Genomic DNA, 26,314 nt, shown 5'->3' on the forward strand with positions numbered 1-26,314 from the left:
TGAGGGGAGACTTAATAGAGGTGTATAAAATTATGAAAGGCATAGATAGGGTGAACGGTGGGAAGCTTTTCCCCAGGTCGGTGGTGACGTTCACGAGGGGTCATAGGTTCAAGGTGAAGGGGGGGAGGTTTAACACAGATATCAGAAGGACATATTTTACACAGAGGGTGGGGGCCTGGGATGCGCTGCCAGGCAAGGTGGTGGAGGCGGACAAACTGGGAACGTTTAAGACTTATCTAGATAGCCATATGAATGGAGTGGGAATGGAGGGATACAAAAGAATGGTCTAGTTTGGACCAGGGAGCGGCACGGGCTTGGAGGGCCGAAGGGCCTGTTCCTGTGCTGTATTGTTCTTTGTTCTTTGTAAATGCACAGGGCTATGGGGATAGGGTGGGGTGGTGGGCTTGGGCAAGATGCTCTTTCAGAGAGTCAGTGCAGACCTAATGGACCAAATGGCCTCATTCTGCACTGTATTCTATGGTTTTAAGAACCTTCTAACTTTCCTTAACAAGCCAATCAAAGTAGGTTGCAAGAACAGCATTGCATTTTCCGCCAGAAATGACCACCTGAAGGGTACAGGTCTCCCATTTTCAACACCATTTGTCTGTCTGATGCTGCACCTAATGAATTCTCAGTTTCTTAACCAGTTCAATACTGTGTTCCTGTGCATTTTAGATTGATCAGAAGTCTTTCATGCGGAACTTTATCAAACACATTCTCAGAGCCATAACTATGCTATATCGATATGTGTATTTTATCTACAGTATTCTTAAAGACTTGTATTTTTCAATCTCTTTCTAATTCAGGTCAGATCCATGTGAAAATGCTTGATTGGTGCACAAGCAGCTTTTATTAATATGATTAAAGGTTTTTATTCAGGGAAGGTGTTGTTCTCTCTCGATTCTAAATCTGTAAATCTCATATGTGTTTTGGCATTCATAGGAATATAGAAACAGGAATAGGCCTATTCTACCTTTTAATGATATCTTTATCTTAACATCAAGGGAGGTGGTGGTGTAGTGGTATCGGCACTGGGGTAATAATCCACAGACCCAGGGTAAAGCCCCGGGGACCCAGGTTCAAATCCCACCACGGCAGATGGTGAAATTTGAATTCAATTTTTAAAATATCTAGTATTAAGAATGTACTGATGACGATGAAACCGTTGTCGATTGTCAGAAAAACCCATCTGGTTCACTAATGTCCTTTAGGGAAGGAAATGTGCCGTCCTCACCCGGTCTGGCCTACATGTGACTCCAGAGCTAGAGCAACGTGGTTGACTCTTAAAATGCTCTGAAGGATGGGTAATAAATGCTAGTCAGCCAGCAACATCCACTGCCCATGAATGAATTTTAAAAAATAATTACCTTAAGCATGGATTTCTCTATAGAGTCCATCCTTCCATCTCCGAGCTGACCCTCACCTCCTTCTGCCTCTCTCCCCTGACAGCACCCCCCATCCATCCCTCATTCACTCACTTGTGGCCTGCGTGCCCAGCTAATCCTGGGCCTCTGGTTGGATCATTGCCGGCAGCTGCTACTGCTCCTGCTGTCTGTCTCTGATTGGCCAGCGGCTCTTGGGTGAGGTGATGCATTTTGGTAGATTGAACCAGGGCAGGACTTACTCAGTTAATGGTAGGGTGTTGGGGAGAGTTACGGAACAAAGAGATCTCGGGGTACATGTTCATAGCTCCTTGAAAGTGGAGTCACAGGTGGACAGAGTGGTGAAGAAGGCATTCGGCATGCTTGGTTTCATCGGTCGGAACATCGAATACAGGAGTTGGGACGTCTTGTTGAAGTTGCGCAAGACATTGGTAAGGCCACACTTGGAATACCGTGTGCAATTCTGGTCACCCTATTGTAGAAACAATATTATTAAACTAGAAAGAGTGCAGAAAAGATTTACTCGGATGCTACTGGGACTTGATGGTTTGAGATATAAGGAGAGGCTGAATAGACTGGGACTTTTTTCTCTGGAGCATAGGAGGCTGAGGGGTGACCTTATAGAGATCCATAAAATAATGAGGGGCATAGACAAGGTAGATAGTCAATATCTTTTCCCAAAGGTAGGGGAGTGTAAAACTAGAGGGCACAAGTTTAAGATGAGAGGGGAGAGATACAAAAGTGTCCAGAGGGTGGTGAGTGTCTGGAACAAGCTGTCAGAGGTAGTAGTAGGGGCGGGTACAATTTTATCTTTTAAAAAGCATTTAGATAGTTACATGGGTACGATGGGTATAGAGGGATATGGGCCAAATGTGGGCAATTGGGATTAGCTTCGGGGTTTCAGAAAAAAGGGCGGCATGGACAAGTTGGGCCGTAGGGCCTGTTTCCATGCTGTAAACCTCTATGACTCTATGAGTTGGAGGGGGAGGGGGGGGGAGGGGAAGTGGGACGTCCGCCCCCAGGGTCCCTAAATCTGGTGATGGCCCACACCTGATTATTTTAGTGCCTGCTGGTGTGACGATACTGTGCCTTTTAGAAATGTATTTTAATCGCGTTTCCCTGCGGGATGTTTCTAGCAGTCCCTGGCACCTTGTCAGAGCCTTTCTGACAACCAGCATCCTGTATTGTTGTTGCAACAACATCATTGTTTCTAATGGCTGGCATGTTGGTTTTAATCTAAACTAATGCTGTTTTGCTATTTTCCCCTGGGACTTTGCAGAGTGGGGCTCAATTGGGATGATTGGTAGGTCTGGTCATGTGACAGGGAAGCTGGGCTTACACAAAATATTCAAGGTTGGAGGCTGCTTGTGAGTCGAGAGAGAGCAGCAGCTCTCTTCTTTCCCCCTTCTGAAGTCTGGAGACCGGAAGCTGCCAAAGGGTAAGTTTACCTCTCTGAGGTTTTGCTGTTTTGAGGATATAGCCTTCTCTGAAAACTGCTGTTGGGATCTCTGTCCGGAAGTGTAAAGAAACAAAACATCCAGCATCACATCAGCCTACTTGTTTTGTGCTAACCAATGTTAAAGAAGTGTGCATGTCTGTGGGTTATTGCTTTAAATTGGAACAACAGAGATAGCTAGCGGTTAAGAATTATACTGCATCATGTTTAAGTCTTGTAACTGGTAAAAGTTATGCTAATTCTTTTTGTTATATTCTAACTGTGCTCGTAAATAAAAACTTTGTTTGATAAAAGCTCCCTAATGGGTCACTTGAATCATACCTGGAGTGAAACATCTTATGCTCACCCTAATGCCGAAATCAAATGTAAATCTTAGGGTCAAGGCTAACTTCACAAAACACCTTGGAGTTTCTTGCCTGGGCCTTAACAATGGGCACTTAATTCCAGAGGGCCTTCTGCAAAGGAAGCAATGCCGGCGCTCTCTTCAGGGCTCTAGCTAATGGGGGAAGACTAGAAAATTATCGCCCCCATCTTCATCCCAACCCTTGTTTGTGCTGAGCGTGTTGGAGGTGCATTGGCGAGTCTCATGTGCTGTGCCATATCTGACATGCGTGTCAAACTAGGAAGAGGGGAAAACGAAACCTTCCATTCATCACCGGTAAACCGAAGAAATGAAGATGAATTTAGCGAACTTGATCGATTGATAATTGTTACCCTCAGGGTTGACATTAATGGTAAAGATTCAGAAATATAAAAAGATGATGCAGTGCTCTGTTAACTTTTATTTTAATCTGGATATTTATTATAAAATCTCAGAACATTTAAATGCCAACACACAAAGCTATTTGGTTAGCATGCACTGCGTTATCACATGTTGCAATCGTCAATGTAACTGGGTGGCTAAAAGCAGACGATAGTTACATAGAGTGGTGTTCCAAAGGTGAGCGATGTTAGACAGGTGGATGTGGTGAAATGAATAGCAGCTCAAGGTTGGTTATATAAGGGACTCTCGTGGAGTTAGTAACCGACATGGGAGGAAGACACAGAATAGGGAGGCGAGTGGAAGTGAAAGGGCTTTGGGCAATTTCCCCTTCTTTATAGTTAGCTATTAGGGGCTTGACACCTGTGGTCCTCGATTCTCTATGGCAACACTGGTGTGAACGTTCAGGGGAGAGGGAAAGAGCTCCCAGAATCTCCTGAGAAATCGACAGCTCCTCATTTTCCAGTCTGTAGGAAAGAAAAACAACTCTGTTAGAATTGACCATCCTGTGGGTAGACACCCTTGATGTTGCGACATGTCAGAGTGTGTGCCCCTCGATGCATAGAGTCAGGGGCTTTACTGAATGAGTTTGTCCTTGACATGGGACTGCGAGTCAACAATCTCAAGGGTGCACGTAAACCAAAGAACAAAGATAATTACAGCACAGGAACAGGCCCTTCGTCCCCCCAAGCCTGCACCGACCATGCTGCCCGTGTGAACTAAAACCCTCTACCCTTCTGGGGACCATATCCCTCTATTCCCATCCTATTCATGAATTTGTCCAGACACCCCTTACAAGCCAAAAGAACTACTGCTTCTAGTTTCTATGTTGAAATCTGTTTAATTCAGCCTTGAATATATTCAGTGACCCAGTCTCCGTGTGGAAGAGAATGCCAGGGACGAAAAATTTTCCAAGAGAAGAAATTCCCCTTATTTTTAAATAGTCTCCCTTTGTTCTGGATTTCCCCCCTGGGGAAACATCTTCTCAGGGTCAAGCTCCATCAGAATCTTATCTGTAATCGCCTCTCATTCTTCTAAACTCCAGCATATGTAGGTGCAACCCACTCAGCCTCTCCTCATAATTTTTCTTCATCCCAGGAATCAGCCTGGTGAACCTTCTCAGAACTGTTCCCAATGCAAGAGCATTTCTCCTCAAGTATGGAGGCCAAAACTGCACACACTGTTCCAGGTACGGCCTCCCCAATGTCTTGTACAGTTGTAGTAAGACTTTGAAACTCTATCCTCTTTGCAATAAAGGCCAACATTTTATTTGTCTGCCTAATTACTTGCTGTACCTGCATGCTAACATTTTAGGATTCATGGACAACGACATCCAGATCCCTCTGTCCTGCAATCCCTCACTATTTTTAAATAATATTCTGTTTATTCTATTCTTCCTGCTGAAGTGGACAACCTCATGTTTCCCCACATTATTTGGCCATTCACTTAACCTATATATGTCTTTGTTCTGACTCATCGGATCCTCCTCATTTAACTTGCTCTCCAACCTATCTTCGTATTGTCAGCAAATTTAGCCACAATACATTTGGTCCCATCATCAAAGTCATTAATATAGATGGTAACTAGTTGAGGCCCAGCACTGACCCCTGTGGCATTCCATCTGAGTTTGTTCTGACTATGTTTTCTGTTAGTTAGCCAATCCTCTATCCATGCTAATATATCATCCCAAATACCATGAACCTTAATCAATCTTACCTTAAGTGGCACCTTATCAAATGCTTTTGGAAATCCAAGTATGCTCCATCTACTGGTCCCCCTTTATCCACCCTGCTTGCTACATCTCCAAAGGACTCTAGTGAATTTGTTAAAGTACAATTTCATTTTCACAAATAAATGTTGACTCTGCCTGGTTATGTTACAATTATCTAAGTGGCCTGCTACTCTTCCTCCAGCTACCCCATGTCCTAAGATAGTACTGGTGACCATGGACGTCCAGTGGATGGGTCTATGGTTACGCTTGGCAAAGTACTGCTGTGGGTTGCCGTTGCTTTCTGCAGTGTGGCTGACCAGGAAACTCTCCCATTCTTGCTCCCTACCATCAAGAATATCGGAAGGATCTACAGGCTGACAGCCAACCTGTTTGGCCACATTATGTGCAGTCAGCTGATGAAGGAGCAGCGCTCCGAAAGATCGTGATTCCAAATAAACCTGTTGGACTTTAACCTGGTGTTGTGAGACTTCTTACTGTGCCCATCTCCACATTGTCCTTAACTTCCTTAGCGAACCACAGCTGGTACCTCCTCACAGAGGCTTTCTTTCTCAATGGAAATTAGTCCGAGAAATCTAATAGTTGATAATAATGAGTAACTTCTGGTTTCATTTCCATGGAGTATCCCATTGCCTGAAGCTTCCATTAAGCTATCACCTTCTTTAGCCTAGTCTGACGCTAAGAACTGTACTTTAAGCATGTTTTCTGCGGTTATACGCAGGCAGAGAGCTGTCTGTCCTTTTATAGCTGCTACAGCCACATAAATTGGCTCTTGTTTATTTTTAATCTGGGCCTAATACACTGTCCTGGAGTTTATGACCCTTTTGAATTGTTGGGGGGAGAATGATTGACACATCAAGTTCTCACAGGAGAACTTTACTTTCCATTTGGTTAGTTCGAAGCTGTTCTAACTGCAGACTGGAAGCAGTATTTCTGTCTCCCTCCCTGGTATTGGAAATTTAGCTGTTGGTGGCTGGCTAGCTAGTGACTCGAGACAAGGAATGCCTCTGTCTCTTGAAGTGGTTTGCTGGCTAAAAGCCAGGGGCCCTGCAGTGGCTCTATCTCTACCTCCAGGAGTCAGAGTTTCAATTCTCCATCTAAAGGACTAATTCACAGCAGGTGTTGCAAAGCTACACGCGAGTCTACTTACTTTCTGTGTTAAGCCTGGAATGGGGTTGTATATTTGTAGGGGTGCTTGTGTTGGAACGATATTCTTAGCTATTAAGGTTTATACAATATCATGGCTGATTTTTGTTGTTGTTTGTAACTGGTAAAAGTTGTTAGTTGTCTTGTAATATGTTAACTATATTCTTAAATGTTTGATAAAAGCTCCCGACTGGGTCCTTTGAATCATACCTGGAGTGAAACATCTTCTACTGATCTGCACCAAACTTCAAGTGCAAAACTTAGGATCTAGTCTGACTTCATGAAACATCTTGTTGTTTCTGACCTGGATTGTAACGTTGGTTACCTTTGGCATGCAAAATTGACCATTCCACGCAGATAATTGACAGCGCCGCGCTGTATAATCTACCAACAGAACTAAGAAACAGAAGGGTTCACAAGTCAATGAACAATGGTGGGCTGCAAAGAATAAAGGGTTGGGTTCTGGAGCCACTTAAAGAAAAATGGTATGTTTAGAAAGCTGAAGAAAAGTTGTGGGGGGAGGGGGGGGGGGGGGGGGGGGGAGGTGGCGGGGAGAGGAAGAGAAAAGGATGATTCAAAGTCTTCTTCGTAGACCAACACTTTACCTCTTCAGTGGCCTCTGTTGCTTCCACCAGTGGCTCCTCCAAGGTCTGTTGCTCTCCCTCAGCCACCTGTTCAGCAGGGATCTCTCTACCATATTCATCCTAGAAAGACACAGTTGTACAAGTTATTGTCAGCCCTGGTTGCTGGGTAAGAAAGTAGCTTAGCACGCACTCTCCTGGGACCTTCCCAATATGATCTAGATAACCATACGTACTATAAAAGCCGCTGAAAAAGCCACTGTCATCGCTACATCTTGCAGGAGCAATATATAAATCACTTTTAACATGAATTTGGACCATACCTGTCTAATTCGATTTATAATAGAGTTGTAATGATCTCAATGAAGCCCACGGAGTTGGCCTCTTGGAGTATGAGCTCCCTGATGGAGGTTATAATTGCCTGCCCAATCAGGGAGCCTCATCTGTATATAGAAATGGGAGTGTCAGGTCCACTGGGACTCCGGATTCTGACCGTGTACCTGAAGCACTCTGGGAGTGGAATAGAGTTTGTAAATAAAGGGAATCTGGTGACGGGACACTGGGCATCTGAGGAGTTATTTCAGAAGGGCGCATGAGAACAGGGTGAATTGGTATCAGTGTATACCTGGAGAGGGATTGAGTGTACAGTGGATTTATTAATTGCTATTCCATCCCTGGCAGTAGGTTTTGAATCAGTTCAAAGGCGTCTTTGCTTTTCTGGGTGTAAAGAATCCTATCAACGTCCTTCTTTGAATCAAAAATAGATTAACTGGTCACCCAAGTTGTTTGTGGGACTGGGCCGTATGAAATGTGGCTGCCACATTCGCTGCAAACGGTGGCACAGTGGTTAGCGCTGCTGTCTCACAGCGCCAGGGACCCGGGTTTGATTCCCGCCTCGGATCACTGTCTGTGCGGAGTTTGCACATTCTCCCCGTGTCTGCATGGATTTCCTCCGAGTGCTCCGGTTTCCTCCCACAGTCCAAAGATGTGCGGGTTAGGTTGATTGGCCGTGCTAAATTGCCCCTTAGTGTCAAGATGATTAGCAAGGTAAATGAAAGGGATTATGGAGATAGGGCCTGGGTGGGATTGTTGTTGGTGCAGACTCGATGGGCTGAGTGGCCTCCTTCTGCACTGTGGGGATTCTATGAGCAATATTGTTGATGCAGAGTAGAGAGAGATCTGCCCTCTGATTTGAATCGCGCCGTCGTTGATTTGGGAATATTTGATACCCATGCTGGATATTCCATTCCCGAACATTAACATTCCTCAGCCCGATTTGCACAAAATAAATCACTAAATAGAAGGACACAATGGCCGGAATTCTCCAAACTCGGCCGCAGCTGGGATTCTCCAGTCCCGCTGAGGTCAACGGCAAATTGGCCGATCGCCTAATTCTCCATTCTCGCTGGCAGCGGGGGTGTGAACGGCTGTAGAATTCCGGCCAATCACTCCCTTGGAAGCTGCCTTTGGATTCTTGGAGAATTCTATACAAACTGATTGGCCCGTTATTGGCTCTGTGCTAGAACGTATTAAACGAGTCCTAAATTTTCTCTCCCCTCATCCCCCTGTGTGTTCCACTGTTAAAACATGCCAAGCTTCAACAGCGCTATAGAATCGGAATTTTACAGCACAGGAGGAGGCCATTCAGCCCATTGTGACTGCACTGGCCCCCAAAAAGAACTGCCCAGCTAGTCCCATTCTCTCGCCCTGTCTCTAAATTCACTCTCAAATATGTATCCAGTTCTCTTTTGAAACCTCTTATGGAATCTGCCTCCACCGCTCTCCCAGGCAGCGCATTCCAAATCCAAACAACTCTAAGTGAAGAAGTTTCTCCTCATCTCACTTGTTGACCACCGTGAAACTGTGACCCTCTAGCCACTGACATACCAACTTGTGAGAACAGAATATCCTTCTTTACCCTGTCTAAGTTGTTCATCGTTTTGAACATCTCAATAGGGTCACCGTATCTGCTCCAAGGATTGTGATCATAGGAGGCCATTCAGCCCATCAAGTCTGCACTGACTCTCTGATGGAATATCTTACCCAGGCCCTATCCCTGTAACCCCACATATTTACCCCACTGATCCTCCTAGTCTACACATCTTGGGACAGTAAGGGGCAATTTACCATGGCCAATCCATTTAAGGGGCAATTTACCATGGCCACAAATTGGGCAGCACAGTGGTAAGCACTGCTGCCTCACAGTGCCAGGGACCCATGTTCAATTCCGGCCTCGGGTCACTGTCTGTGAGGAGTCTGTACGTTCTCCCCATGTCTGCACCTCCGGGTGCTCCAGTTTCCTCCCACAGTTCGAAAGATATGCTGGCTAGGTGGATTGGCCATGCTAAATTCTCCCTCAGTGTACCCAAACAGGCGCCGGAGTGTGGCGACTAGGGGATTTTCACAGTAACTTCATTGCAGTGTTAATGTAAGCCTACTTGTGACACTAATAAATAAGCTTTAAACTTTTAATCCACTTAACATACACATCTTAGGACACTAAGGAGCAATTTAGCATGGTCAATCCACCTAACCCAGAATAAACCCAATTTCTCTAGTCTTTTCTTGTATCTAAAATACAAGATAAAAGGATTGTCCTGGAGTCTCCAGAAATGGAAGTTCAATCCCGCAGGAAACTGGAGAATGTCCCTGGAGAAAACTCACTGGGACATTAAAATTTTTTCCAAATTTGTAATTTGAACATTACCAGATATAAATGTGTGCGGAGTTTCGGCGGGGAGGGTGGGCTGTTTGGCTGACAGTTAAGCATCATCCAATTGGATAATGAGTCTTGTTTGCTTTGCAATTGGTGTCGGAAGGCCGTATGTTAGGAGAATGGCCGACTAATGGCTGGAATGTGGGGTGAGAGAGGAGGGGCCGGGGGGGCAACTCTGGTGATGAACCCTCCAGGGATACATTCAATCATAGTTGGCCACCCTAACAGAGTCATGAGCAACAGAGTAATGTATCTCAAGATATCTGTTAGTTAACACAGCTCCGCTGGCCAAGATCAGCACTGACCCATTTACCGCAGCTTCCCCTGGTTACTCACGACTGGACCCAAGTTCCAGAGACGGCATTTTATCACAAAACGCCGAACCTGCTAAGATTGCACCAGTTTCACATTCGCTGGCTTCAGATCTGTGACATTATAGGAACAAGGGTCGGGGGAGAAATCAACCAAACTCAGAGCAGCAGCTCAAAGCTCTGCCTCGTGTGAGCAAGCTCGATCTTGGCTATTTTAAGAACTCAGTGCGTCAGCTATTCCTGTGCTCAGATTAACCCGTTCAGACATCACCCAGTGTATTTCACTTCCCAGCCAGCCACTGGCAGTTCCCTGCAAACCTTCACCGATCAGGTCTGATGTCAGCGCAGAGACACAGACCTGGTTAACAGGAGGATGTATGTGAAGAGGAGAGGCAGGTCTCACGTGACTGCTGCATCTGCATTGCAGTATATGCTTCCCAAAGGTGTCACACCCACAGGACGGGAGTGTGCTGAATAATGCAGAGCATGCTGCAAGCGTTCTCAAGGACATCTCGAGGAGAAGCAGCAGCCGGGACCCAGCCCAGGAGACATTCCCGGGACAGAGTGGGGAGGACAGACTGAACACTCGGGTGAATTGAACAGCAAGAGCCTGTCCTTAACACCAGAGTCTAAACCCTTACCCACAAACCAAATACACACACAGACACGCATGCGTACACACACAGACATGCACGTGTACACACACATGCGTACACACACAGACATGCACGCGTACACACACATGCGTACACACACAGACATGCACGTGTATACACACATGCGTACACACACAGACATGCACGCGTACACACACATGCGTACACAGAGAAGCACGTGTATACACACACACATGCACGCGTACACTCACAGACATGCACGTGTATACACACACACACATGCACGCGTACACACATGTACACACACAGCCAAGCGCCGGGTACACACACACACAAACACAAAGCAGAAAGTCTCCATACTTTTAAAATAGTCATTATTTTTACACATTCCAAACTCTAAATGTAGCATTTGTTATTCCGTCAATGAACCACTAAAGACAGCAGTAAACAATGTTGATGTTGCTGGCGGGAGTTGGGCAATCATGATCTTTGTTGGCCAAGGAAATCATGGTTTTTCATCAGCCAGTGGTGATAACCCACACTGAGCGCGGGAATGGTGCAATGTCCGATAATCGGTTCAAGTGTAAATGGATGGAACTCACACCTGGATTAAATAACCGTTATTCAGCGTGGCAATGAACACTGCCACCTTTGCCACTGGGTCATTTTCTTCACTTGCCCTGGATTGAGTTGCTCCATTGCCGGTCAAATACCATCCAAACAGACACAGAAGTAACCAGGAAAAGGGTTGATTCATTATTCTTTTACAGATTGACACTTTCCCATTGCTCCCCTCTCCTGAAGCCTCCATCTTGTCAGTCTTCAAGCCAGGGCCTTTGCATGGATGGCATGGTGGCACAGTGGTCAGCACTGCTGCTTCATAGCGCCAGGGACCCGGGTTCGATTCCCGGCTTGGGTCACTATCTGTGTGGATTCTGCACGTTCTCCCCGTGTCTGCGTGGGTTTCCTCCGGGTGCTCTCCCACAGTCCAAAGATGTGAGGGTTAGGTGCATTGGTCATGCTAAATTGCCCCTTAGTATCAGGGGGACTAGCTAGGGTAAATGCATGGGGCTATGGGGATAGGGCTTGGGTGGGATTGTGGTTAGTGCAGACTCGATGGGCTGAAAGGCCTCCTTCTGCACTGTAGGATTCTATGATTTGGAAGCAGCAAGTTTGGCCCTCTTCAAAATCAACCCCAATCCTCTCCTGGCCCAGCTTCCCTAACAGTAACTGGGCATCAGATGTCAGCTCCTGGCCCAATTGTTCCCTGTTATTTCAGAGGATGATGGTGGAGTAATGGTAATATCACTGGGCTTGTAACCCAGAGACTCAGGCTAGTATTCTGGAGACAAGGGTTCAATTCCCACAATGATACCTGGTGGAATTTCAATTTCAGGATATAGAGCGAGTGGTGACCATGAAACTACCAGCCATTGTTGTAAAAGTCCATCTGTTTCATTAACCCCTTTAGGGAATGAATTCTGCCTTCCTGAACCAATCTAGCCTCTTAACTGCCCTGTGAGGTGACGTAGCAAGCCTTTCAGTTCAAGGGCAATTAGGGATCGGCAGCAAATGCTGGCCTTGCCAGTGATGCCCACATCCCATTAAAGAATTTAGAAGGTTCCTGTCCCAGAGAGTCAGAAGACTATATTCCACTTCTAGTTATTCAGCTACCACCCCAACATTGATCAGTGCAGGCCACAGTCCTCTCCATCTGTACATCCAATTCTGGAGTGCGTGATGGGCTTGCTCAGACCTATCTTTCTATGGGAACCAGGGGTAACAATGGTGGGTGAATGGTACCTTTGATTCTGTACATAGTGTGCCACTGTATTGACCACAACTGGTAGAGACAAAATGGGCTTAACAGCAGAACCAGCCTTTGCCAATGCCAGAAGTGGGCAGAGCTAGGTTGGTTGCATGGGATGTGCACAGCTATAGGGTGGAATCTTGGGCCCTACCCTGTGGAACGTTTGATGGCAGCATTTAATCAGGTGGGAGGGTGGAGATCGTGCCACCTTCCTGCCTCCTCCCCAACTAGGTCCAGGGCGGGGTGGCCCATGGATGTCCTTCCTGCTCTGCCTCAAATTGAGGCGTTTAAAATGGGCATTAAGGTGCCCTGTAAAGGCCTCATCCCATTGTGACTGCTTAACCCAGCGGGGAACTGGCCATGCGAGAAGTAAGGCTTGGCATGTTCGCTTCTGGGCTACTTGGGAGGGGTCCACTTTCAATGGAGGCACCTGCATCAGGGATTGGGGTGGGGGGGGTGCTGATATACACCCTCTTGCCTTGGCTGCCAACCCCGCCACCTCACCCGCGAAGCCCACTCCCTGATCCCATCCTGCTGTCACCCACCTGTGCCTGGGTCTCTCCTCGATACTGGGTGTTGTACCGGGGGCAGCCACTGCCTCCCCAACGGCGCCATTCAGTACAGAGGAGCAGCCAGCCTCCAATTGGTCAGCAGCTCTTAGTGGGTGGGCCTCCCACACCTTGGCTCCTTGATCCTGGGGCAAGGCCCACTGGTGGCTTGTTAATTGCCTGATTGGCACAAGATGTGAAGAATGGGGGGAGGGGGGTCTTACCAGCTCTGCTGCCGGCATTGACAAAGTCGCCTGGACTTGAAACGTCAGCTCTTTTCTCTCCTTACAGATGCTGCCAGACCCGCTGAAATTTTCCAGCGTTTTCTCTCTTTGGGTTCGAGACTCTCCCATTGTCTCCAGAAAATTCCACCCATAAAATCAGCTCTGAAACTTTGATTAAAATTGATCGAGATGTTTTAAGGACCAATAATTAATTCCTCCATCTTTTAGTAAGGAAAAAACAAATGGAGGAAAATTGATTTTTAGATTTTATACAGAAGTAGTTGAGGTCTATTTTTAATTCATTTTGAAATGTTGTTCCATAAACTGATTTTGAATCCAGAAAGGGGAGTCTGGTAGAAACTTTGATTGGTGAATTCACTGATCCAGTGACACGGTCACTGGCTGGAAAATCAGTAGTTTCCTGTGGCCAACTACCCCAGAGTCACACTCAGTCCAAGCACTGGACAGCCAATCTCCACAGAAACTGCGGCAAATATTTAGATTCTTGACAATCGGCAGAAAGGTCAGCTAAAGAAGCATAGAAACCCAGAAGATGGGAGCAGGAGGAGGCCATTCGGCCCTTCGAGCCTGCTCCGCCATTCATCACGATCATGGCTGATCGTCCAACTCAATAGCCTAATCCTGCTTTCTCCCCATAACCTTTGATCCCATTCGCCCCAAGTGCTATATCCAGCCGCCTCTTGAATACATTCAATGTTTTGGCATCAACTACTTCCTGTGGTAATGAATTCCACAGGCTCACCACTCTTTGGGTGAAGAAATGTCTCCTCATCTCCGTCCTAAATGGTCTACCCTGAATCCTCAGACTGTAACCCCTGGTTCTGGACTCCCCCACCATCGGGAACGTCCTCCTTGAATCTACCCTGTCTAGTCAAAGGTAACAAATGGCCCCACCAGAGAATTTTACAGCACAAAAAGACCGCCATTTGGCCCATTGCTGCCTCTGCCAGTTCTTTTAAAGGGCTATCCACATTGTCCCAATTTGCCCTTGTATTGTTGTCATGCTTGCTTGTTACCGACTCACTGACCTTATCTAAACTCTGCCCTCAATCCTCTAGAGAAACGAGCCCTTGCTAAAGTCTCTTCTTTTGCCATGGCCTTGTTACTACCCTTTCCAAACCCTTCAATTCCTTCCTGGGTTGGCGATGTGGGAGAATGAAATACATTTACTCTCTGCGAATGACCTGTGGAGGTGAAACTAGGTTTTTCTATTGGCCTTCAAGCAGCAATAGAGAATTATCATAGAATCCCTACAGTGCAGAAGAGGCCACTCAGCCCATCGAATCTGCAGCCACTCCCCGACAGAGCACCCCATACAGGCCCTTTCTCGCAACTAACACCTCTAACACGGCCAATCTACCTAACCTTGACATTGGTAACTTATTTCATGCCCTGCGTAACCTTCTTTTCCATCTAACTTACATCAGGTGGGATGTAAAATGAATGGCTTAATTCATGATCATCCTAAAACCAATGTAACCTCTGAAGGGAGTTTAATCATAGATCATAGAATCCTACAGTGCAGGAGGCCATTCGGCCCATCAAGTCTGCAACGACCACACTCCCACTCAGGCCCTATCCCCATAACCCCATGCATTTATCCTAGCTAATCCCCCTGACACTAAGGGGCAATTTAGCACGGCCAATCCACCTAACCCGCACATCTCTGGACTGTGGGAGAGCACCCGGAGGAAACCCACGCAGACACGGGGAGAACATACAAACTCCACACAGAGAGTGACCCAAGCTGGGAATTGAACTCGGGTCCCTGGCGCTGTGAAGCAGCAGTGCTAATCACTGTGTTGCCGTGCCGCCCATACAAAGGCCCTGGCTTGAAGACCGACAAGATGGCGGCTTCAGGAGAGGGGAGCGATGGGAAAGTGTCAATCTGTAAAAGAATAATGAATCAACCTTTTTCCTGGTTACCCGCACACCTTTGGAGTGTGGGAGGAAACCGGAGCACCCGGAGAAAACCCACGCAGACATGGGGAGAATGTGCAGACTCCACACAGACAGTGACCCAAGCTGGGAATCGAACCCGGGTCCCTGGCGCTGTGAGGCAGCAGTGCTAACCACTGCGCCACTATAATCTCTCTGATCATTTACAGGACGGATGAGGTAGCAGGTAGGGTTCCTCTGACATTGTTCTGATGGGTAAACAGTCAGAGTTTCCCCAGCATTGCAGTGCTGCCTTCCACATTGTTCAATCTTTTAGCCTGTCTCACCTTCTATCTTCACAAACCCAGACACTGTTTTGTCCTGTGGACCTTTGATGGCTGGAAACCACATTGTGAGAGCTTTGCCAAAGGCAAGAACAAGGAGGCTTTCATTGCTGCTTGCTGGGTTAGATTCAAGGGCTGATCACAGTGCCCAGACAGAGCTTTGTTCATTAAAGCCATCCACAGCACAAGAACAGGAGCAAAAATGATTGCCTGTCACTTTTTGTTTCCTTCAATGAGGAGGTAATCTCTGCTGCCTCTCTTCCTATAGTCTCCCTCCACCAGATACATGCAATGGTGGCACAGTGTTTAAAGTTTATTTATTAATGTCACAAGTCAGCTTACATTAACACTGCAATGAAGTTACTGTGAAAATCCCCTAATCGCCACACTCCGGCGCCTGTACGGGTTACACTGAGGGAGAATTTAGCATGGCCAACGCACCCTAACCAGCTCGTCTTTCAAACTGTGGGAGGAAACTGGTGCACCCGGAGGAAACCCACGCAGACATGGGGAGAACGTGCAGACTCCGCACAGACAGTGACCCAAGCCGGGAATCGAACGTGGGTCCCTGGAGCGGTAAGGCAGCAGTGCTAACCACTGGGCTACCAGGCTCAGACCAATGCTCTGGGACATGGGTTCAAATCCCATCTCCACAGCTGGTGGAATTTGAATTCAATTGATAAATCTTGGAATCAAAAGCACATCACCAGTGATGGTGACCATGAAACCATTGTCGATTGTTGTAAAAACCCATCTGATTCACTAATGTCCTTTAGGGAAGGAAATCTGCCGTCCTTACCTGATCTGGCCGACTTGTGACACCAGAGCCACAGCAATGGGATTGACTCTTAACTACCCTCTGAAATGGCTTAGCAAGCCACTCGGTTCAAGGGGAAATTAAGGGTACAATACAATGGGTTGATCGTACTGCTATCTTGCCCTTAATATTGGCACTGTGCTCACAGCAGCAAGGATGAGATTGGGAATTCAATGAGTTTATTGGGGTGGGTTGCAGTAGGGGGGGAGGGTCCTTTACTCTGCTGCACTACGTATTGGTGCCTTAAGCTCTTTTACCCCACTTTGTTCTTTCGGTTGCGTTAGGGGGCATGTTACGGGGTGCTAACACGAGTTCAAATCCCACCAAGACCGTGAGAATTTGAGAAACGTTTGGAACTAATAAGGTGCCACAAACCTGTCGGAATGTCATAAAAACCAAACTGGGGGCGGGATCCTGCCATCCTTACCCAGTCTGGACATGTGTGATGATTCATTCCAGACCCAATAAATGCCCGCCTTGATAGTGAAGCCCGCTGACAGATTGCAATATATAAAGCAGTAGAACTGGGAAATAGGAGGCAATGCATAGAGAGTTCCAGACTGTTTCCAATATACGCAACGCTCATTCTCACCAATTTAACAACCCCACTGGCTGTTGCTACGTTCTCCACTCCTTCCACCGTCTTGTTGGCCACTGTGTTGACTCCGGCTACCATTGCCCCTCCAACCATGTTGGCCTGCTCCTTGGTTTTCTCAGCCACTGCCAATGAGAGACAAAAGACATCTCAGTGACACAGCAGAGGCTTGCGAGGGAAGAGCTGATTCAGTAAGGAGTTATCGGTTTACCTGTGTTCACACTCTGTACGACTCCTTCCTTTGTTTTGGTGCCTATTTGGAGGAAAATAAACGGCAGATATTACAGAGGTGCAATTTGAGAAACTGCTGAGCGAGGGGTCACTGAGGGACGATCCCGCGGATTGAAATACTCTTAAATTATTTGCGTTTGCTGTCCATGCTCTGGGGAAGGTGCTGCTGTCGAACAGGGTGAGACTGTTGGCCTCCTGATGATGCTCACAGTCTGTACACAAAGACCAGGATTTCACACCGAGATGGAACTTTGAAAGGTTTCACAGAGGGAGACAGAGAGAGACACACACAGAGACAGGGAGCGCGAGAGAGAGGGAGACGCTCAGACACAGAGAAAGACAGAGAGAGAGAGACACACACACAGGGAGGGAGAGAGAGACACACACACAGACAGGAAGAGGGAGATGCACAGACACAGAGAAAGACAGAAAGAGACACACACACAGGGAGGGAAAGAGAGAGAGAGACACACACACACACACACAGATACACAGAGAGAGAGAGAAAAAGACACACAGACAGACAGACAGACAGGAGAGAGAGAGAGGGAGACGCACACACACAGACACAGAGAAAGACAGAGAGAGATGCACACACAGGGAGGGAGGGAGAGAGAGAGAGACATGCACACACACACACAGGGTGAGAGAGAGAGACAGACACAGAGAGAGAGACACACACACAGGGAGAGAGAGCTTGACAGAAAGACAGAGAGACACACAGGGAGAGAGACGCAGACACACACGCACAGGGAGGGAGAGAGACACAAACACAGAGAGGCATCTCACATTTTCTTGGCATCCATTAGCGATGCACCTCTTTAACATTGAAAAGGGGTTTATTTATCCCTTTGTAACCTGGGCCCTCAAACTGTTCCCCTCTGCTGACAACACACCCCTACCATCAAAGTTAGAATTTTGCCATCACATAGCTCAACACCAGCCTCATTGGTGCTCTTACACAGAGGGGCAAAGATGCCCTGTCATTATCCACCACTAGATGGGGATCTAGTTGGAGTCACAACTGCATAAATGCATTGATGCTTGGGTGTGTTTGATATGGACCCCCCCCCTCCCCCACCCCACAACCCCGACAAACACTGAGGCTGGGTCTTTGGGATTTGTTTTACCGTGATCCAGCATGATGGTTCAATAATAAAACCCATCACTCATACCCAATCCAATTTATCTTGGGTGGCCTTACTCCCAAATCAAAAATGGGTGCTGGTGGGGGGGTGGGGGTGGGGTGGTGGTGGGGGTGGGGGTGGGGTGGTGGGGGTGTGGGGGTGGGGTGGGGGGTGGGGTGGTGGGGATGGGGTGGTGGGGGTGGGGGTGTGGTGGGGGGGGGGGTGGTTGGGGGGGTGGGGGGGGGTGGTTGGGGTGGGTGGGTGGGGGGGGTGGGTGGGTGGGTGGGGGGGGGTGTTGTGGGGGGTGGGGGGGGGTGTTGTGGGGGGTGGGGGGGGGTGTTGTGGGGGGTGGGGGGGGGTGTTGTGGGGGGTGGGGGGGTGGTGGGGGGAGAAGTCAGAAAATAAGCAAAAGACTTCTAAATATTTTAACCTGACACAATTAAGAGAAATGAGATTACCCTCGACAGGGCCCCAAACCAAATTGAAGGCTGGGATGTGGGCAGATCTAAAGGTTTTTAAATTGTTTTAAAGTATTTTTTTTAAGCTGTGGGTATGGTTTGTTGAACATTAAATCTACTTTTGACATTTTATTGTCTTGATTCCTGTAATGTTTGTCGTATGAGCTGTCAACAGGCAGAAACAGCCTCGCTCAGCGGGCACGGTCTGTAAAGGTCTGAGGAATCTCAGGCTTGGGCTTCAATTTTAACTTGGGTGAGGAGAGTGAGATATAACTATAATTAATCGCCATCAGTGGCTGGCCCCGAACCAAGAGACGGACTCCAGAGCTTTCTGTCACCTAATCAAACCCGATTGTTAATTTACTTATTGATCCATCAGGGAGCAAGTTGCGGCTTTAACCCCTCCCCACCTATCCTGATGGATTAACTCATGCTGAACCGAGCTCCCTGAGCTTTGAGCAGAGTCTTTGGTTAGTGTTGGATCATAGAATCCCTACCGTGCAGAAGGAGGCCATTCAGCCCATCGGGTCTGCACCGACCACAATCCCACCCAGGCCCTACCCCCATAACTCCATGCATTTATCCTAGTTAATCCCCCTGACACTAAGGGGCAGTTTAGCATGGCCAATCCACCTAACCTGCACATCTTTGGAGGGCCACTTGTACATTCTGGGTATTACAGAGACTAAGCCAGTAGTTTTTTTTAAAATCTGTGTAACTACCACAATACACAGTGCATTTAATTTTTCCCCCTCTGCTTGTTAATCTTCAGCATCTCTCTCGGTCCACAAAAAAATTCTAATCCTTATGTTCCAATCCCCTCGGAGAATTCTCTCCTCCTCTCTCGCCTTTTATCCCTGATGTCTAATGGACCTTCTTCTCTTTTATCTGCTTAAAGGCATTAGTGGTTTCTTGCTGGTTTGGAGTGGCTTTGAGCTCCTGCAGGGTTTTAATGACAGACTGCAGTAACTCTCCATGCTGCAAAGGAGGTTTTAAATTCATGTTGTGTACCCTCCCTTGGCAGAGCTAGTATTGAACGCACCCACCCACCGACCGCTTCACAAAGCCCCACCACCCCTGGTGGGCTGGTAACACTGGAATTGTCCTCTTGTTATTCAGAGTGTACTCACAGCTCCCCCCCATCTTTCCCCCTTCATTCTTCTCAGGTGAGTGTGGGACCTACTTCCCCGTCACTGGGCTGTCTGCTTTTTTACCTTGACAAGAGGTCATGTAGACTTGAAATGTTGGCTCTATTCTCTCTCCGCAGATGCTGTCAGACCTGCTGAGATTTTGCAGCATTTTCTGTTTCCGATTCCAGCAATATTTTGCTTTTATGCTTCTTTTTAAAAAAAAACATTATTTCATTCTTAATTATTTCACAATTAGAAATGTGGGTGTCGCTGGCTGGGCCAATAATTGCCCTTGAGGGAGCATTTAAGAGTCAACCACATTGCTGTGGGTCGAGAGCCAGATTTCCTTCCCGAAAGGGGCATTAGTGAGATGTTTTTTTAAAAACAATTCACGGTCATCATTTGACTTTTAATTCCTTTTTCAAAAAAATTTAATTCAAATTCCACCATCTGCTGTGGTGGGATTCGAACCTCTAGATTAACTAGTCTAGTGACAACCCCACTACCTCCCCTTCTAAAATACAATGAAGAGGCTTAAGGAAACACCCTCTAGGTCTGGAAGCATCTGTTGGCCCCCAACCCCACCCCACTGCCCCATAATCCCCCCCACCCTCCTACCCCAATACCTCACTCCCCCATCCCACTCCATTCCACCCCCCCTCACCCTACTCCCCAATCCCTCTCCACTCCACTCTCCCTCACCCTACTCCCCTTCCCTCCCTCCCCTCCCTCCCCCACTCCCCAATCCCTCCCCACTCCACTCCCCCCTCCCTCACCCTATTCCCCTCCCCTCCCTCCCCCACTCCCCAATCCCAATCCCTCCCTCACCCCATTCCCCCATCCCTCCCTCTCCTATCTCTCCCCCACCCCATTCCCCCATCCCTCCCTCTCCACCCCTCCCTCCCCCACCCCATTCCCCCATCCCTCCCTCTCCACCCCTCCCTCCCCTATCTCTCCCCCACCCCACTCCCCCATCCCTCCCTCTCCCCACCCCACTCCCTCCCCCACCGCACTCCACTCCACTTCTCCTATCTCTCCCCCCATTCCAGCCCCTATCCCTCCCCCATTCCCCCCTGGCAAATCCTTTTAAATCCTGTGGCTGAGATAAAGGGCATCAGTAAGTTGCCTCCAAGTGCAAGGTGGTGAATGAACGCATGTTATGCTGCAGTGTGATGGGGCACTAACTCTCTGCTCCAGCACCCTCTTTACCCATCACTCACTCATCAGTTTACCCCGGGCCAGCAGGAATCACTAACCCTCAGCGAGCCCCGGGTCTCAGATTAAAGCATCAAAATCTGCCAGCACTCTGTCCATTGGGACTTTTGACCCATTCGTGTTAAAAATGCGTAAAGCAACTTGCCCTCCCTTCTCACTATTCAACATGCAAGGCAGCCTCCCCTGGTTATATCTTGCTGTGTCATGATCCCTCTGCGTGACAAGGATGTGCGGCTGCAAAGCTCTCTGATTCTGTGAGATGGAACTAAAATCCCCATTCTCCCGATTAATCCCAATCTTTAGCAATTCCTCCCTCAGACAACATGTCAGACCCCCCTCCCCCCCAACCCCCCAGCTTAATCTGATTCCACAGAACAAAATAAAGGTGGGGAGATTGGGGAATAGTCTAAAAGAATTAATCAGCCCCATAATCTCACTCCTGAGGGTGGATTTTTAAAGGGGTGCTGGTTTTATGGCCAGAGTATTCACTTCCTGCAGTAACTCTCCTGTCTGCTACAACCCACCCCCAGCACATCCATTGCACCATTTCTCACTTTTAGGACAAGAATCTCATTACAGAAAAACAGAACAGAGAAAAGAGAGATTTGGCAACGTTCAATCCAAAGACCATAAGACCAGAGGGACTGCACCTGATCGAATTGCCCCAAGGGTGTCAGTAATTTGTGACAACAGTCCCTGTGTAGCACAGACTCGCAGGATGCAGATACAATCTGCAGCGAGGACCAGGAGATGCTTTCAGTGGTTAAAAAAAATGCATGTTAAACATTCTGCAGAACTTATTATGAGAGAATGGGAATAAAGCCTTTTCCTTTAGTGCAATGAACTGAGTATGAGTTTTGAGATTTTCCCCCCCAAGATAAAATTACATTATAAACTGCCCAATCGTTTATATTTAACTCATTCTTCGGTGGGATGTAAAAAAATAACTACTTGGGGATGGAGGCGATTTAATTTGTTCTCCCCTCACGCACCTGCAAAGACCAACACGCAACAAAAAAAAAATCCTTCTCCTTAAGCTACTTCAAAAATAAACCAGAAAAATGCAACAACAGGGGGTGGTTTCTGGGTTACATTTGCCCCAAGTCGCAGGTGTAATGCCCTTACCTACATACATCACCCCTTCTTTCGTCCTCTCGGCTGCATCTTGGACACCCTGCTTGGTTTTCTCTGCCGCAGCCACCACTCCCTCCTTGGCAAACGAGAACCCTTTCTTCAGGACATCCATAGTGGGAAAGACTGGACCGTTAAAAGTGAGATGAGGTCTTTCAGCAGAGAACTCTTTTCGGTTTTACTCTAAGCTGCTGCACCTCGCTTTGAAAAAAAATAATTTCAGCACTCCTTCCTAAGAACAGTGACTCTCCCCTCTCCCCGCAACGACTGATTAAGCTCTCAGCCCTGCCAGCCCTATTTATGAAGAGCCCGCGCACTGCTTCTGAATATCCGCTTGCTGCTGTATTAATGACATTGATCCGGGGAGGGAGAACGGTTCACTGAATGTCTTCCCCCCCCCCTCTTCTCTAGGTGGCTTCCAGACATTCGACAGCACTGACTAAGAATCACTGCAGCCCCTCAAAAAAAAAACTGCAAAGGTTTTGTGGCTATCATTCTCAAATACTGCAGAGTGCCACACTTTTAACATTGTTTCACAGCCCGGCTGTTCCTGTGCATTTCAGAAAGCAACTCTGCCCTCACATAACAAAAGACATATGTATATTTTCCCGATCGATTGTTAAAACTGCTGGCACAGGGAGAGATAACTAAAACATTAAATTCTGCTTTTTGTGCTCGAACAATGTGGTGATCTGATTTAGCAGCAGAGATGGGTCGGCTGTGTGTCTTTTCTGATGTTTTAAGATGTATAATTTATGTTGTTATCCTGCTGCAGGCAATATCTTAAAAGTTGAGATAAAAATATGTACTTTTAGATTCGCTTCCACGGTTAATTCACCTTCTAACACATTCATTTGTCCCCCCCAGACGGGAGTGACACATGGCCACACCTGTTTCCTTGGCCACTTCTCAGGGTTACTCCAGGCGTTGGGAATAATGGGAAAGGTTGACTCTCCTGACCCTTCCCCGTTGGGGGAGCTGAAACTAACTTCTCCAAAACCCACCACCAAGCATCAGCTCCCCTCCCCTAATCTCCACCCCAAGACTTAGAATCGTAGAATCCCAACAGTGCAGAAGAAGGCCATTCAGCCCATCACGTCTGCACCCATCACCTCTCCGACAGAACATTCCACCCAGGCCCTCTCCCTGTAACCCTACATATTTACCCCGCTAATCCCCCTAACCTACACGCAATGGGCAATTTAGCATGGCCAATCCACCTAACCTGCACACCTTTGGACACTAAGGGTCAATTTAGTATGGCCAATCCTCCTAACCTACACATCTTTGGACACTAAGGGACAATTTAGCATGGCCAATCCCCCTAATCTGCACACTTTTGGACACTAAGGGACAATTTGGCATGGCCAATCCACGTAACTTGCACATCTTTGGACACTAAGGGACAATTTAGCATGGCCAATCCACCTAACCTGCATATCTTTGGACACTAAGGGACAATTTAGCATGGCCAATCCACCTAACCTGCACATCTTTGGACACTAAGGGGCAATTTAGCATGGCCAATTCACCTAACCTGTACATCTTTGGACACTAAGGGGCAATTCAGCATCGCCAATCCACCTAAACTGTACCTCTCTGGACACTAAGGGGCAATTTAGCATGGCCATTCCACCTAACCTGCACATCTTTGGACACTAAGGGGCAATTTAGCATGGCCAATTCACCTAACCTGCACATCTTTGGACACTAAGGGACAATTTTGCATGGCCAATCCTGCTAACCTGCACATCTTTAGACACTAAGGGGCAATTTAACATGGCCAATCCACCTAACCTGCACATCTTTCAACTGTGGGAGGAAACCAGAGCACCCGGAGGAAACCCACGCAGACACGGGGAGAATGTGCAAACTCCGCACAGTCACCCAAGGCCGGAATTGAGGCAGCAGTGCTAACCACTGTGGCATCTGGGGAATTGTATCAGTGACCTTTTCCCTTTCTATACTCTGTCTGGGGTGGGCATTGTGCAATTCCTGTAATAAAAGTCATCGCCCCTGGGCTGCCACAACACAAGACTCCACAATGACACGTCACCCTCACATGTTATGTCCATCCTATGCTGCTGGTGGGGTTTGCTCTGACTTATCATATGCCAACCTTGTAACACCATCCTCTTCACTTTGGACAACACTGGGGCCCTTTAGGTCTGTGTTTTTATCTGGGTAGATGAGACTGGCAAAGTCTCTATCAGGTCCAATACCAATACTATTTCTTGTGGTATAGGAGGTGATGGTACTGTCTGCGGCAGAGGGAGGAGGTTGATATTTGCATTCGATATTTGCGCCCCTGGTCTATGCTGGAAGGATTAGCTGTACGCAACTAACCACAAAGCCCATCTCTGCACCCTCGCAGAGGCATTGATGGCGCTGGTTTATCATCTTGGAATAAATCCAACAGTGGCTGTGATTTGGATACTATGGTGAAATGCCTTCCATAAATATATATATATATATATAGGTGAAACTCCTTCACCGCATTGGTTATCAGCGGAATCTCTTTGTCAATCTAAGAATATTTCTTCTCAGCATCTGATGAGATTCTTCACGCAAATCCAGTTGGCCTCTTGACTCCATGGGACATCCTGTGGGACAGGACTGCTCCCACTCCAGAGAATCATAGAATCCCTACACTGCAGGAGGAGGCCATTCAGCCCATCGAGCCTGCACAGACCACAATCCCACCCAGGCCCTATCACCATAGAATCATAGAATCATAGAAACCCTACAGTGCAGAAGGAGGCCATTCGGCCCATCGAGTCTGCACCGACCACAATCCCACCCAGGCCCTACCCGCTAATCCCTTTTATTTTACCCGCTAATTTACCCGCTAATCAACGCATCCCAGGACTCTAAGGGGCAATTTTTAACCTGGCCAATCAACCTAACCCGCACATCTTTGGACTGTGGGAGGAAACCGGAGCACCCGGAGGAAACCCACGCAGACACGAGGAGAATGTGCAAACTCCACACAGACAGTGACCCGAGCCGGGAATCGAACCCGGGACCCTGGAGCTGTGAAGCAGCACTGCTAACCACTGTGCTACCGTGCCGCCCCTGCTAATCCCCCTGACACTAAGGGTCAATTTAGCATGGCCAATCAACCTAACCCGCACATCTTTGGACTATAGTGATGCGTGACAGGTAACTACCAATGGTTTGGTTGGATCAAAATGTACAAGGAGTGTTGATGACTGTAAGGCTTTACTTTAGAAAACGCCTCATTTTGTGTTCTCCCCATTTCCATCATGGGTGCTTCTTCAGAAGCTGGTGTGGGGGCTAAAGTTGTAGACACGTTTTGTAAGAATCTGCTGTAATAAATCACCATCCTTATGAATTATTTAACTCTGATACATTTTTTGGCAGTGGTACTTCCTTCATGGATTTAACCTTGTCATCTAAGGGGTGTAGCCCCTTGGTGTCTACTTCAAAACCCAGGTATGTAACTTCATCCGTCTGGAAAGTGCATTTCTCTCATTTTAAGTGGATGCCCACTTCTTTAAATCTTTTTAGGGCCTCTTCTAGGTTTGCCCTATGCTCCCCAGGGGGCGCTCGGTAATTAGGGCATCTTCCAGCTACACCACTACTTTGGGAATGCCGTGCAATAAACTTTCCATTGTACGCTGGAAAATGGCACAGGCCGATGAGACTCCAAAGGGTGAACGTGTGATCTGGTATAGCCCTTTGTGGGGGTTGATAGTGAGCAACCTCTGGGAATCTTCACCCAACTCCAGCTGCTGGTAGACATGACTGAGATCTAACTTTGTGTACTTAAGGCCACCTGCTAATTTTGCGCAGAGGTCCTCGATTCTCGGAATGGGGTACTTATCTGCCTGGGCTCCTCAGTTTGCAGTTAATTTATCATCCCCACAGATTCTTACAGCGTGAGCTGGCTTTAGAATAGGGACTAACAGCGCAGCCCATTCAGAGAACTGTACAGATTACTAACCCTACTACTTTATGATGAAATGTGTAAGGTACCGGGCGGGAGAATTTAAGTGTAACCTCGGGGTTCTGATTGATTTTAGCTTTAGCCCCTTTTATTCGTCCCAGTTCCTTTTGGAAAACC

At 47.5% G+C, this 26,314-nt stretch overlaps 1 protein-coding gene across 1 annotated transcript; it reads right to left on the reverse strand.

Moving 5' to 3' along the window:
* Positions 1 to 3,606: 3,606 nt before the first annotated feature.
* On the reverse strand, positions 3,607 to 22,428 carry sncga (synuclein, gamma a). The gene is made up of 5 exons (XM_078199700.1): positions 22,222 to 22,428; positions 17,147 to 17,188; positions 16,933 to 17,060; positions 7,079 to 7,177; positions 3,607 to 4,065 (listed from the first exon to the last, which is right to left on the reverse strand). The coding sequence occupies exons 1-5, from the start codon at positions 22,340 to 22,342 to the stop codon at positions 4,054 to 4,056; spliced, it is 402 nt and encodes a 133-aa protein (XP_078055826.1). The 5' UTR covers positions 22,343 to 22,428; the 3' UTR covers positions 3,607 to 4,053.
* Positions 22,429 to 26,314: the final 3,886 nt, after the last annotated feature.

Source organism: Mustelus asterias, chromosome 28, assembly GCF_964213995.1.
Source record: "Mustelus asterias chromosome 28, sMusAst1.hap1.1, whole genome shotgun sequence".
NCBI classification, from domain to species: Eukaryota; Metazoa; Chordata; class Chondrichthyes; order Carcharhiniformes; family Triakidae; genus Mustelus; species Mustelus asterias.

What these genes read in the sequence shown, in the direction of transcription:
- sncga (XM_078199700.1), bottom strand. Translation starts at nt 22,342, where the DNA reads ATGGATGTCCTGAAGAAAGGGTTCTCGTTTGCCAAGGAGGGAGTGGTG. An exon ending in AGAAGGGGTGATGTATGTAG is followed by an intron (nt 17,189 to 22,221) that starts GTAAGGGCATTA and finishes TCCTCCAAATAG; the next exon opens with GCACCAAAACAAAGGAAGGA. An exon ending in CCAGTGGGGTTGTTAAATTG is followed by an intron (nt 7,178 to 16,932) that starts GTGAGAATGAGC and finishes GTGTCTTTCTAG; the next exon opens with GATGAATATGGTAGAGAGAT.